This window comes from Hyla sarda, chromosome 8, assembly GCF_029499605.1.
Source record: "Hyla sarda isolate aHylSar1 chromosome 8, aHylSar1.hap1, whole genome shotgun sequence".
NCBI lineage: Eukaryota > Metazoa > Chordata > Amphibia > Anura > Hylidae > Hyla > Hyla sarda.
In genome coordinates, this window is record NC_079196.1 from 215,527,725 (window position 1) to 215,540,169 (window position 12,445).

General features: G+C 44.5%; 1 protein-coding gene across 3 annotated transcripts in view; it reads left to right on the top strand.

The window, feature by feature from the left end:
- B9D1 (B9 domain containing 1) overlaps nt 1–12,445 on the top strand; it is a 91,193-nt gene that overhangs the window by 14,640 nt on the left and 64,108 nt on the right. For all 3 annotated transcript variants that reach the window (XR_008846892.1, XM_056533800.1, XM_056533799.1), the window contains exon 4: nt 4,739–4,835. Coding sequence is in view for 2 of the 3 variants with exons in the window: in XM_056533800.1 (XP_056389775.1) it covers nt 4,739–4,835 (97 nt within the window). In the remaining variant the exon portion in view is untranslated. The remainder of the gene's footprint in view (nt 1–4,738; nt 4,836–12,445) is intronic.

The following is a 12,445-nucleotide window of genomic DNA, read 5'->3' on the forward strand; positions in this document are numbered from 1 at the left end:
GTGCAATCTAAACTTTACACACGTCAAAAGTTTTTACAAAAGAAATTAACGCTTTAGTCAAGGCAGAGTAGTATAAGGGTACGTTCACACGGGCGGATTTATTTGCGGGTTTCCCGCTGCGTATTTGAAAGTGGGCGGGCTCTTCTCTGCTGTCCGCAGCAGATTTTCCGTGACGGAATTTACGCTGCGGAAAATCTGCCGCAAACCCCACTGACTTCAATGGGGCTTGCGGCCGATTTTCCACAGTGTAAATTCTGCCGCGGAAAATCTGCTGCGGACAGCGAGAAGAGCCCGCCACCTTTCAAATATGCAGTGGGAAACCCGCAAATAAATCCGCCCGTGTGAACGTACCCTAATAGATGAAACACAGCAAGGGGGTTGATACTAATAGTCGAGAAGAAGAATATTAATTCAGCCGGGGGTACAGTGTGGGGAGGGTTGGGATTGGTCTCAAACTAATAATAGAGTCTAATTCAAGTAGCAAATGAGTGGGAACAAACAGGATATCAGCAAGATAGAGGGCATGATCACTAGAACTGGCACCAGGCCGAGGATATGCGTGGGTGGTTTGCCAAGCACTCGAAGCGGAGTGGCAGTAGCAGCACGGTGTGATGTGTCAATTACAGTATTACAGCGCTGCTCATGTTCTTATTGGCTATTAGGTTTTTTATATCTTACACCAATAATCATATAAGGCACTGTTTTTTTTTTTAACCAGACTGCCCCCGTTGCAAAATAACAACTCCCAGGACAGCCTTAGGCTTTCCAGGCATGCTGGGAGTTGTGGTTTTTTAAAAGCTGGAGGCACCCTAGTTGGAGAACACTGCTATAAGAAGTGAGACTTGTAACAGCTGGAGGCACCCTGGTTGGGAAACACTGCTATAAGAAGTGAGACTTGTAACAGCTGGAGGCACCCTGGTTGCAGAACACTGCTATAAGAAGTGAGACTTGTAATAGCTGGAGGCACCCTGGTTGGAGAACACTGCTATAAAAAGTGAGACTGGTAACAGCTGGAGGCACCCTGGTTGGAGAACACTGCTATAAGAAGTGAGACTTGTAACAGCTGGAGGCACCCTGGTTGCAGAACACTGCTATAAGAAGTGAGACTTGTAATAGCTGGAGGCACCCTGGTTGGAGAACACTGCTATAAGAAGTGAGTCTTGTAACAGCTGGAGCCACCCTGGTTGGAGAACACTGCTATAAGAAGTGAGACTTGTAACAGCTGGAGGCACCCTGGTTGGAGAACACTACTATAAGGAATAAGGAGGCTTATTCGCACAGCTGAAGACTTGTAACAGTGTATCAACACATACAAGATGGACACAACAGCAGCACAAATGTTTTTGCATTGGAACAGTGTTTCCCAACCACTGTGCCTCCAGCTGTTGCCAAACTACAACTCCCACCATGCCTTTGGCTGTCCGGGCATGGTGGGAGTTGTAGTTTCGCAACAGCTGGAGGCACCCTGGTTGGGAAACACTGATATATGGAATGAGGAGTATCTATTCACATAGCTGAAGACTTGATACAGTGTATAAGCAGATGCAAGATAAACACGACAGCAGCACAAATGTTGTACATTATAACAGTGTTTCCCAACCAGGGTGCCTCCAGCTGTTGCAAAACTACAACTCCCAGCATGGCTGACCTAGCATGCTGGGAGTTGTAGTTTTGCAACAGCTGGAGGCACCCTGGTTGGGCAACACTGATATAAAGAGTGAGACGGCAATACATTTAATCCACTAGTGATGTCTTTTATAGCCGTAATCCCCGTTGATGGAGAACGGATTGACGCTCACGAGTCTCGGCGCACATCTCTGCTTCATGGTAATGTCAGAATTCCCTTCTCCCTCAGCTCTGTTGGGATCCATCACCCCCCCCCCCCTCCCCCCCTCTTCTTTTCCAGCATGCCACTTCCATCATGTGAAGTCTCCGGTCTATTGATTGTATGCGCAGAGAGGTCGCACGTCCTTTCTTTTATGTCCCGGCTTCTTCATCCGCATCGGGACGGAGACTCTGATGTTCAGTACAAGTCCTCGTTCCTATTTATCTCCATTCACTGCTTCAGTTCCCGCTGTGGCTTTACCAGGCCCGCCGCCCCCTCGCTGAACAAAGGCGCATTTGCATCAGGACACTTGTCCTCGTAGACTCCCCCCCCCCCCCCCCCACCTGCTTGAGTTTACAGACTACATATTAAACTTGTCACATGGCTTGTTGTCTCATCTGCAGATGTTTTGTTAATTACTAATACTTAGTTTTAGTAAACTACTACTTAGTTTCCTAACCAGTGTGCCTCCAGCTGTTGCAAAACTACAACTCCCACCATGCCCGGACAGCCAAAGGCTGTCCGGGCATGCTGAGAGTTGTAGTTTTGCAACAGCTGGAGGCACACTGGTTGGAAAACACTGTTGGAATGCCAAAAATTTTTTGCTGCTGTCTTGTTTATCTTACATATACGGATACACTGCAACAAGTCTTCAGCTGTGTGAACAGGCGTCTATTCTTTTTATCACAAGCTCTGGGCAGTATAATTTTCATCATGGCCTTGTAATACTGTTTTTTGGGCCATTATCATTTGTAATTGTTTTTGTATATTGTTTCGTCCCCTGATTATCCCGGCACCATCCGGGTGAAACACGTAGGGACTTGGAGTTGGTGTAAAACCATATAGGCTTATATTGCATTCATAGCCCCGGTATTATACAATTAAACTGGCATCACGTGAGGGCCTTCATGCTTTGGAACAGCTGAAGGTACACTAATGTTCCTCACCTTGTGGCTTTCCAGCTGTTGCAACACTACAACTCCCAGCATGTCCGGACAGCCTGCGACTATCTGCGTATGCTGCAAGTAGAGAGACCCACAGGTTGGGGAACACTGACAGTGTAAAGTTTATTACATTTCCACGCAATTTTTTATAATTTTTTTTAAATTCTATAAATAGTGGGTATTACTATAGGCGTTTTTTGTAGTCATGTGATTCATCATTCATGTGACTCAAGGATTTCTATTAAAAACTTGTGTGGAGGGGGGTGGGCACCAGAAAAAAAAAAAGCCTATGCTAAACCCAAATGGCGTTTGTTTTATTTATTTATTTTTTAACTACTTAAGTTTATGCAAAACATAAAAATACAACTCCTAGTAAACGGAGCTGGCAATCATAATAAACAGATACGGAATAAAAACATAGATACAAAAACATGCAGAAAAAAAAAGTCCTTCACAAGAATTAAAAAAATAAAATTATTTGGATTAAAGGGAAGCAAAAATAAAAAAATAAATGGAAAAAGAAAGTAAAAATACTATAAATATAGTAGATAGTTTTTTTTTTTTTTTGTTTTTTTTGTTTTGTTTTGTTTTGTTTTTTTTCTTTCTTTATCCAATAGTAATCTATGAAAAAAATAAATAAAATACATAGTCCCAGCATGCTTTACCCAGTCCTGTTTAGTCATTTATAAACACGTGTATGTGTATATATATATATATATATATATATATATATATATATATATATATATATATATATAAATGCTGAGTAGCTGTTTACGTCATTGTTTATAATGTACAAGATGGTTGAAGGCCCTCACATGATTCCCAGTTAATTGTATAAATGAAATACATGATTTCACTTTAAAGGACATCTGCAGCAAAAGAAAACTTAGCCCCTTTTCACAGGATAAGGGATAAGTGGCTGATCTCTGGGACCCCCCCCCACAATCTCCTTCACGGGGCACCCGCATTGCCACTCTACGTGAACGGCTAATGCGCGTAGTGCCGACCTCTCTGACAGTACGCCCCCTCACCATACAGTACTATAGGAGAGGTGGGAAGGCACGAACGCTGCCTCCCTGCCTCTCCCATAGAACTACATGGAGGAGGGATGTCAGCCATGATGTCATGCTGCGGCCTGCATGCCTCCTGCACGGGAGAGCCGTAGGAGATCGCGGGGGTTCCCAGCGGCCGACCCCCCCCCCCCCCCCTCACCCCCCCGACTGCTGGATAAGTTGTCTTTTGCTGCAGATGTCCTTTAAGTCCCTACGTGTTTCACCTAGATACCTAGATAGTGCCGGGATCATCAGGGGACATAACAAGATACTAAGACAATTACAAATGATAATGGCCCAGGATAGCCCAAAACAAGTTTAACAAGGCCATGATGAAAATGATGACTTGAAAATGATACTGCCCCAAGCCTGTGATGAATCGGAAGAATGCCTGTTTACACAGCTGAAGACTTGCTACAGTGTATCAGTATATGCAAGATTTACACAATAGCAGCGTAAATGTTTTGCATTGGAACAATGTTTCCCAACCAGAGTGCCTCCAGCTGTTGCAAGACTAAAACTCCCAGCATGACCGAACAGCCAGCCAACGAGCGGGAGGATTGTCACGTTCTGAGAACTCCTTTCTGAGATTAGTGTTTACCAACTAATACGCCTCCAGATGTTGCACAACTACAACTCCCAGCATGCCCGGACATCCAGCCGACGAGAGGGAGGATTGGCACCTTCTGAGAACTCCTTTCTGAGATTAGTGTTTCCCAACTAGTGCCCCTCCAGCTGTTGCAAAACTACAACTCCCAGCATGCCCAGACAGCCGAAGGCTGTCCGGGCATGCTGGGAGTTGTAGTTTTGCAACAGCTGGAGGCACACTTGTTGGGAAACGCTGTTCTAATGCAAAAAATTTTTAGGGGTATCCTGCCCTTTTTCTCATACTTTCCCCCCTTATTGTGTTTCAGGGCCCCAGATTGTGGTCAGCGTCTACGGGCCGGACGTCTTCGGGAACGATGTTGTGAGGGGCTATGGAGCGGTTCACCTTCCCGTTACCCCAGGCAGGTAAGTACACTCCTAATAGCAGTCATGTATTAATAAGATTTGGGTGGAGATGTCCAAGATTAGAAAATCACAGCGGCTTTCTTAAAAAAAATAAATAAATAAATACATTTTAAAAAAAACAGCGCCACTCTTGCTCTCAGGTAGTGTGTGGTATTGCAGCTCCGTTCTGTTGAAACGAATGGAGCTGAGTTGTACTACCACACACAGCCTAAAGCCGGGGGTGGTGCTGTTTTCCCAAAAAAAATTGAAGCCGTGTTTTTCTAATCTTGGATAACCCCCTGTTAAGAGAAGCCTTTCCCAGTGCAGAGCCTGGGTTAACAATACATTTCAGGATATGAGTAGGAGGAGGAAGGTGGCTGAGTCACTGTAATATCCAAGTCTGGAGCCTTCAGATCGCGCACATTGATATACCGGATTTCTTCCCAAAGCTCCAATACACGACCGTAACACCGCCGATGAATCATCCCTGACAAAGATAGAGGCGCTAAATATGGCGGACGTGCTCCATAGAGGATCCTTTGTGCCAATCACTGTCTGGAGATGAAAAGAGATATGACGATTGAAGAGCGGAGCCCTGAGGGCGAAACTCGCTGAGCAAGCGGGTGCGCCAACAAGACACACCGCAAACCTTATTACTTTTAGTCTTATAGGGGGTTATCTTAAAGGGGTACTTCGGTGGAAAACATTTTATTTATTTTTTTAATCAACTGGTGCCAGAAAGTTAAACAGATTTGTAAATGACTTCTATTAACCCCCTAAGGACTCAGCCCTTTTTGGCCTTAAGGACTCAGACAATTTAATTTTTACGTTTTCATTTTTTCCTCCTCGCCTTCTAAAAATCATAACTCTTTTATATTTTCATCCACAGACTAGTATGAGGGCTTGTTTTTTGCGCGACCAGTTGTCCTTTGTAATGACATCACTCATTATATCATAAAATGTATGGCGCAACCAAAAAACACTATTTTTGTGGGGAAATTAAAACGAAAAACGCAATTTTGCTAATTTTGGAAGGTTTCGTTTTCACGCCGTACAATTTATGGTAAAAATGACGTGTGTTCTTTATTCTGAGGGTCAATACGATTAAAATGATACCCATTATTATATACTTTTATATTATTGTTGCGCTTAAAAAAAATCACAAACTTTCTAACCAAATTAGTACGTTTATAATCCCTTTATTTTGATGACCTATAACTTTTTTATTTTTCCGTATAAGCGGCGGTATGGGGGCTCATTTTTTGCGCCATGATCTGTACTTTTTTTTGATACCACATTTGCATATAAAAAACTTTTAATACATTTTTTATAAAAAAAATTTTAATAAAATGTATTAAAAAAGTAGGAATTTTGGACTTTTAACATTTTTTTTCGTTCACGCTGTTCACCGTACGGGATCATTAACTTTTTATTTTAATAGTTCGGACATTTACGCATGCGGCGATACCAAATATGTCTATAAAAAATGTTTTTTACGCTTTTTGGGGGTAAAATAGGAAAAAACGGACGTTTTACTTTTTTATTGGGGGAGGGGATTTTTCACTTTTTTTTTACTTTTACATTTTTTTACATTTTTTTTTACACTTGAATAGTCCCCATAGGGGACTATTCATAGCAATACCATGATTGCTAATACTGATCTGTTCTATGTATAGGACATAGAACAGATCAGTATTATCGGTCATCTTCTGCTCTGGTCTGCTCGATCACAGACCAGAGCAGGAGACGCCGGGAGACGCACGGAGGAAGGTGAGGGGACCTCCGTGCGGCGTTATGAATGATCGGATCCCCGCAGCAGCGCTGCGGGCGATCCGATCGTTCATTTTAATCGCGAACTGCCGCAGATGCCGGGATCTGTATTGATCCCGGCACTTGAGGGGTTAATGGCGGACGCCCGCGAGATCGCGGGCGTCGGCCATTGCCGGCGGGTCCCTGGCTGCGATCAGCAGCCGGGATCAGCCGCGCATGACACGGGCATCGCTCCGATGCCCGCGGTTATGCTTAGGACGTAAATGTACGTCCTGGTGCGTTAAGTACCACCTCACCAGGACGTACATTTACGTCCTGCGTCCTTAAGGGGTTAAAAAATCTTTACCCTTCTAGTACATTTTAGCAGCTGTATGCCACAGAGGAAATTCTTTTCTTTTTGAATTTCTTTTTTTTCTTGTCCACAGTGCTCTCTGCTGACACCTGATGCCAGTATCAGGAACTGTCCAGAGCAGGAAAAAATCCCCATTGCAAACCTATGCTGCTCTGGACAGTTCCTGACACGGACAGAGGTGTCAGCAGAGAGCACTGTGGACAAAAAGAAATTCAAAAAGAAAATAATTTCCTCTGTAGCATACAGCTGCTAAAATGTACTGGAGAGGTAAAGATTTTTTAACAGAAGTAATTTACAAATCTTTTTAACTTCCTGGCACCAGATGATTTAAAAAAAAAAAAATAATGTTTTCCACCGGAGTGCCCCTTAACTGGTGCCAGAAAATTAAACAGATTTGTAAATTACTTCTATTTAAAAATCTTAATCCTTCCAGTACTTATCAGCTGCTGTATACTACAGAAGAAGTTGTGTGGTTCGGACCACGATGCTCTCTGCTGACACCTCTGTCCATGTCAGGAACTGTCCAGAGCAGGAGAGGTTTGCTATGGGGATTTGCTCCTACTCAGTATAGTTCCTAAAATGGACAGAGGTGTCAGCAGAGAGCACTGTGGTCAGACAGAAAGGAAATTCAAAAAGAAAAGAACTTCATGTGGTGCCAACAGCAGCTGATAAGTACTGGATGGATTAAGATTTTTTTTAAATAGAAGTAATTTACAAATTTGTTTAACTTTCTGGCACCAGTTGATGTAAAAAAAAAAAAAAAAAAAAAATGTTTCCCAATGGAGTACCCCTTTAAATTAGAAAATCAGCTGATTTCTTTTGGGGGAAAAAAATAGCGCCACACCTTTCCTCAGGTTGTGTGTGGTATTACATCTTGGCTCTATTCATTGTAATGCAGCTGAGCTGTAATACCACAGGTGTGGCACTATTTATTTTATTTTTTTAAAGAAATCAGCTCTTATTCTAGATAACCCCTTTAAATAGGACTCCTCCGGTTTTGTAAAACGTATAACGGGGGACCCAAATCTCCCAATTCAACTTTCCAGTCAGGTCTTCTTACCTTAACATTTAGGAGATCACGGGGGTGCCAGCGGTCGGGCCCCCCATGATCAGACACTTATATCCTATTCTGTTTCGAAACTGGAGTACCCCTTTAAAAGTTTGTTTCATCGACAGTTGTCTCTCCTGATCACCCCCCCCCCCCCCCATACACGTGCACACTCAGACAAGCTGAGTGTGCATGTACTCTGAACAGGGAAAGGAATGGGACTTGTTGCTCTGAACTTCAGCATGCATGTCCTTTCTCTGTTGGGTAGTCAGGAGGTTCCCAAACACCTTAAATCAGTGTCAATCAGTTGCAAAACTACAACTCCCATCATACCCTGGATGATTCAGTGATAGGTGTCCAAAAAAAGTCCATTTCATTCTATTAGTTTTCCAGAAAACTCAGGTGAACACTGGGGAGTGGGGATTTGTAGACTAGCACGCACATACAAAGTTGCGTGCAGATGCACTGGTTGACGTATACCACAGTGTTTCCCAACCGGCATGCCTCCAGCTGTTGCAAAACTACAACTCCCAGCATGCCCGGACAGCCTTCGGCTGTCCGGGCATGCTGGGAGTTGTAGTTTTGCAACAGCTGGAGGTACACTGGTTGGGAAACACTGATCTCAGAAAGGAGTTCTCAGGACGTGACTATCCTCCCACTCGTCAGCCTACAGGCTGCTGACCTTACGGAAGGAGATGGCGTGAGCGAGAAGCCTCACGTAATGCGCTGTAAATGACATTGCGGTGGATCTGTAATATGCACGCTGCTGTATAATGAACTGGATAATAACCGTACGAAAGGCGGGGAGCGCGATCAAACACTACGCGGAGATCCACCATGTTGTGATGTTATTTAGTGCATTAAGATCTGCCAGCCAGGTATACAGGACAGAACGGATACTGTATTTTATGGGGAATATTACAAATAACATGGGCCTGTACACCTCCCCTTCAGCTCTCTCTGTATACTGCTGCTATCTCTATGAGATCAGGATATATAATAGTAATACACCTCCCCTCCAGCTCTGTCTGTATACTGCTGCTGCTATCTCTATGGGATCAGGATATATAATAGTTATACACATCCCCTCCCAGCTATATCTGTATACTGCTGCTATCTCTATGAGATCAGGTTATATAGTAGTTATACACCTCCCCTCCCAGCTCTTTCTGTATAGTGCTGCTATCTCTATGGAAGTCAAGATATATAGTAGTTGTTTCCAGCTCTGTCTGTGCATTGCTGCTGCTATCTCAATCACTGCTGCTATCTCTATCTATTATATAAAGTAATTATACACCTCCCTCCCAGCTCTATCTGTATACTGCTGCTATCTCTATTGAATCAGGATATATAGTACTTATACACCTCCCTCCCAGCTCTATCTGTATACTGCTGCTGCTATCTCTATGGGCGTCAAGATTTATAGTAGTTGTACTTTTGCCCTCCAGCTCTATCTGTATACTGCTGCTGCTATCTCTTTGGAATCAGGATATATTGTAGTTATACTCCTCCCCTTCCAGCCTTTGTTTTTCCAGGCATGCTGGGAGTTGTAGTTCTGCAACAGCTGGAGACACTCTGGTCTGAAAACAGGTTACTATATTGCTTATCAGCCAACGTTTCTAAAGACACCTCTATATATTCTGGTCTCTGCGGCCTTCAGCTTGTATGCCGCCCCCCTGATGTGATGGTGACTATTTGTACACACACTTATGCTTTGTCTATTATGTGTTTGGAGGAAACAAACCTCTCCCCAGGTGTAATCTTCAGTATATACGGCCCTTACCCCCACCTGCTTTTTCTATTAGCTCCATGTAAGAGCCCAGATGTGATCGTCCTATTGATGCAGAGCAGATTGTTATGGAAGAGCTTTATGTTATTCTTCAGGGATGAAAGGAAGATAAGGAGCTTCTTATATAGAGGAAGCAATAATGAGATTATTTCATGTGATATGTAATGGTCAATTCTCAGAACAGACCCCTGAATAACACTGGTTCTGGTGTGACTTCTACTTATAATATAGTGGAGTATAATACAGGATATAACTCAGGATCAGTACAGGATAAGTAATGTAATGTATATACACAGTGACCTCACCAGCAGAATAGTGAGTACAGCTCTGGAGTATAATACAGGATATTACTCAGGATCAGTACAGGATAAGTAATGTAATGTATGTACACAGTGACCTCACCAGCAGAATAGTGAGTGCAGCTCTGGAGTATAATACAGGATATAACTCAGGATCAGTACAGGATAAGTAATGTATGTACACAGTGACCTCACCAGCAGAATAGTGAGTACAGCTCTGGAGTATAATACAGGAGATAACTCAGGATCAGTACAGGATAAGTAATGTAATGTATGTACACAGTGACCTCACCAGCAGAATAGTGAGTACAGCTCTGGAGTATAATACAGAATATAAATCGAGATTTTCCTAGCTTGTGACGGAAAATATTAGTTATATGAAGACAGGAGGCGAGTATCTTATGCATTATTCTTTCTTTAATAATGCCCATAGCAGAACAAAATTCAATAAACAATCAGTGTAAAGAAAAAACTACAACTCCCAGCAGTCCCGGGACCACAGCAGCCACTCCTCGTCTGTAGCCTCTATATAAGGACTGCCCACATATAGATCCTCCTCTTTCTTCACGCGAATCAGAGCCGCACAGGAAACCGAAACGCCAGCCAGACGTCCACACCGCTCCTTAAATCTTCGGCCAGCTGGCCCGGAACTCAGGAAACGAGACCAATCGACGGCCTAACTTCGTCCCAACGGGGACTGTAGAGAACTCCAGCAGTGCTTAACCAACAGGTTATCCGCAGACAGGAAACCAGTCAATGCCTTCAGTACCCTGAAAAGACAATAAAAATCATAACAGGGTGGGTAGGGAGGGAAGATACTCGCCTCCTGTCTTCATATAACTAATATTTTCCGTCACAAGCTAGGAAAATCTCGATTTATATATCAGACAGGAGGCTCATATCTTATGCAAGTTCAAAGCTAATAAGTATCGACAGAGAAAACAAAATCAGAAATAGTATTACAAAACTGACATGGAAACATGGTCCTCCGGTCTGAAGTAGAACCGGCGAAAGGTAGTCTCTGAAGACCAATCAGCAGCCATGAGCAAGTCAGAAAGGGAGCCCCCTGCTGAGACTATTTTAGTAGCCATAGCACCCCTAGAAGAATGAGCTCCAAACAGGGAGACGTCTATGCCCGCCATATCCATGGCGGAACGCACCCAACGAGCCAAAGTAGCGGAGACCACCGGATGGTGAGGTCTGACGTAGGATATAAGAAGTTGAGAGAAATCCGGAGACCGTAAATCCGCAGACTGCGATTCATACGCCTGTAGGCAACGAACCACACAAAGTCGAGGATGCGCGGGAAAAAACGGGTAAAAAACCGAGTGGATACCTGTCTTGGTCCGTCGGACCACCGAAAACTTGACTCCCTGCGGCGAAAATTGTCGCCTAGAGACGTCCAAAGCTTTCACGTCCGAGACGCGTTTGATAGACACCAAACATAGAAGGACAGTCAGTTTGTACGACAACAGTTTTAGGGGAAGATCGTCATTGTCTTCCCAAGAGACAAACATCTCGAGCAACCTGGAGACATCCCAGGTCGACTGATATCTCGGCCGCGGGGGCCGTGTAAACTTAATGCCACGCAGCAGTCTACATACCAGTGGGTGTTTGCCCACCGGCAAAGAGTCCACTGGGCAATGGTAAGCCGCAATAGCCGACCGGTAAACGTTGATGGAACTATAAGATTTGCCGGATTCAAAGGAATCCGCCAAGTAGTTCACCACTACAGACACAGGTGCATGTACGGGATCAATCTGTCGTTGATCACACCAACGAACCCAGAGCCTCCAGGCTGATCGATAAGCCGATCTAGTCCCGGGGGCCCAGGCCAGGGCGAGGAGATCCCTAGCTGATCTTGAAAGATCCTGGTCCGCATCCGGGACCCCGAAACCAACCACGCTAGGAGAGGAAGGTTGCCCTCCAACACCAGAGGATGTAGATCCCCGGTCGGGTTGGAGAGGAGCTGTGGAAATTGGGGCAGAAGCCTGGGGTAGTCCACTGCCATCCCCAGAAGGAGAGGGAACCACGGTTGAGTGGGCCACCAGGGGGTGATCAGTACAATCGTCGCCCTCTGGTTCATCGTATGTAGGAGGACCCTGGAGATCATCTGGAATGGGGGAAACGCGTAGTGCGTTCCCCTGGGCCAGATGAGACGGAAAGCGTCGACTGCCGACGCCTCTGGGTCCGGTCTCCAGCTGAAAAAGCGAGGTAATTGATAATTGAGGCGAGAAGCGAAAAGATCCGTACACAATGGACCCCAAAGCTGTCTCAACCGTAGGAAAACTGATCGATCCAGCCGCCAATCGCTGGAATCTAGTAAGTAGCGAGAATTCCAGTCGGCCACCGTGTTGGAGACCCCCGGAATAT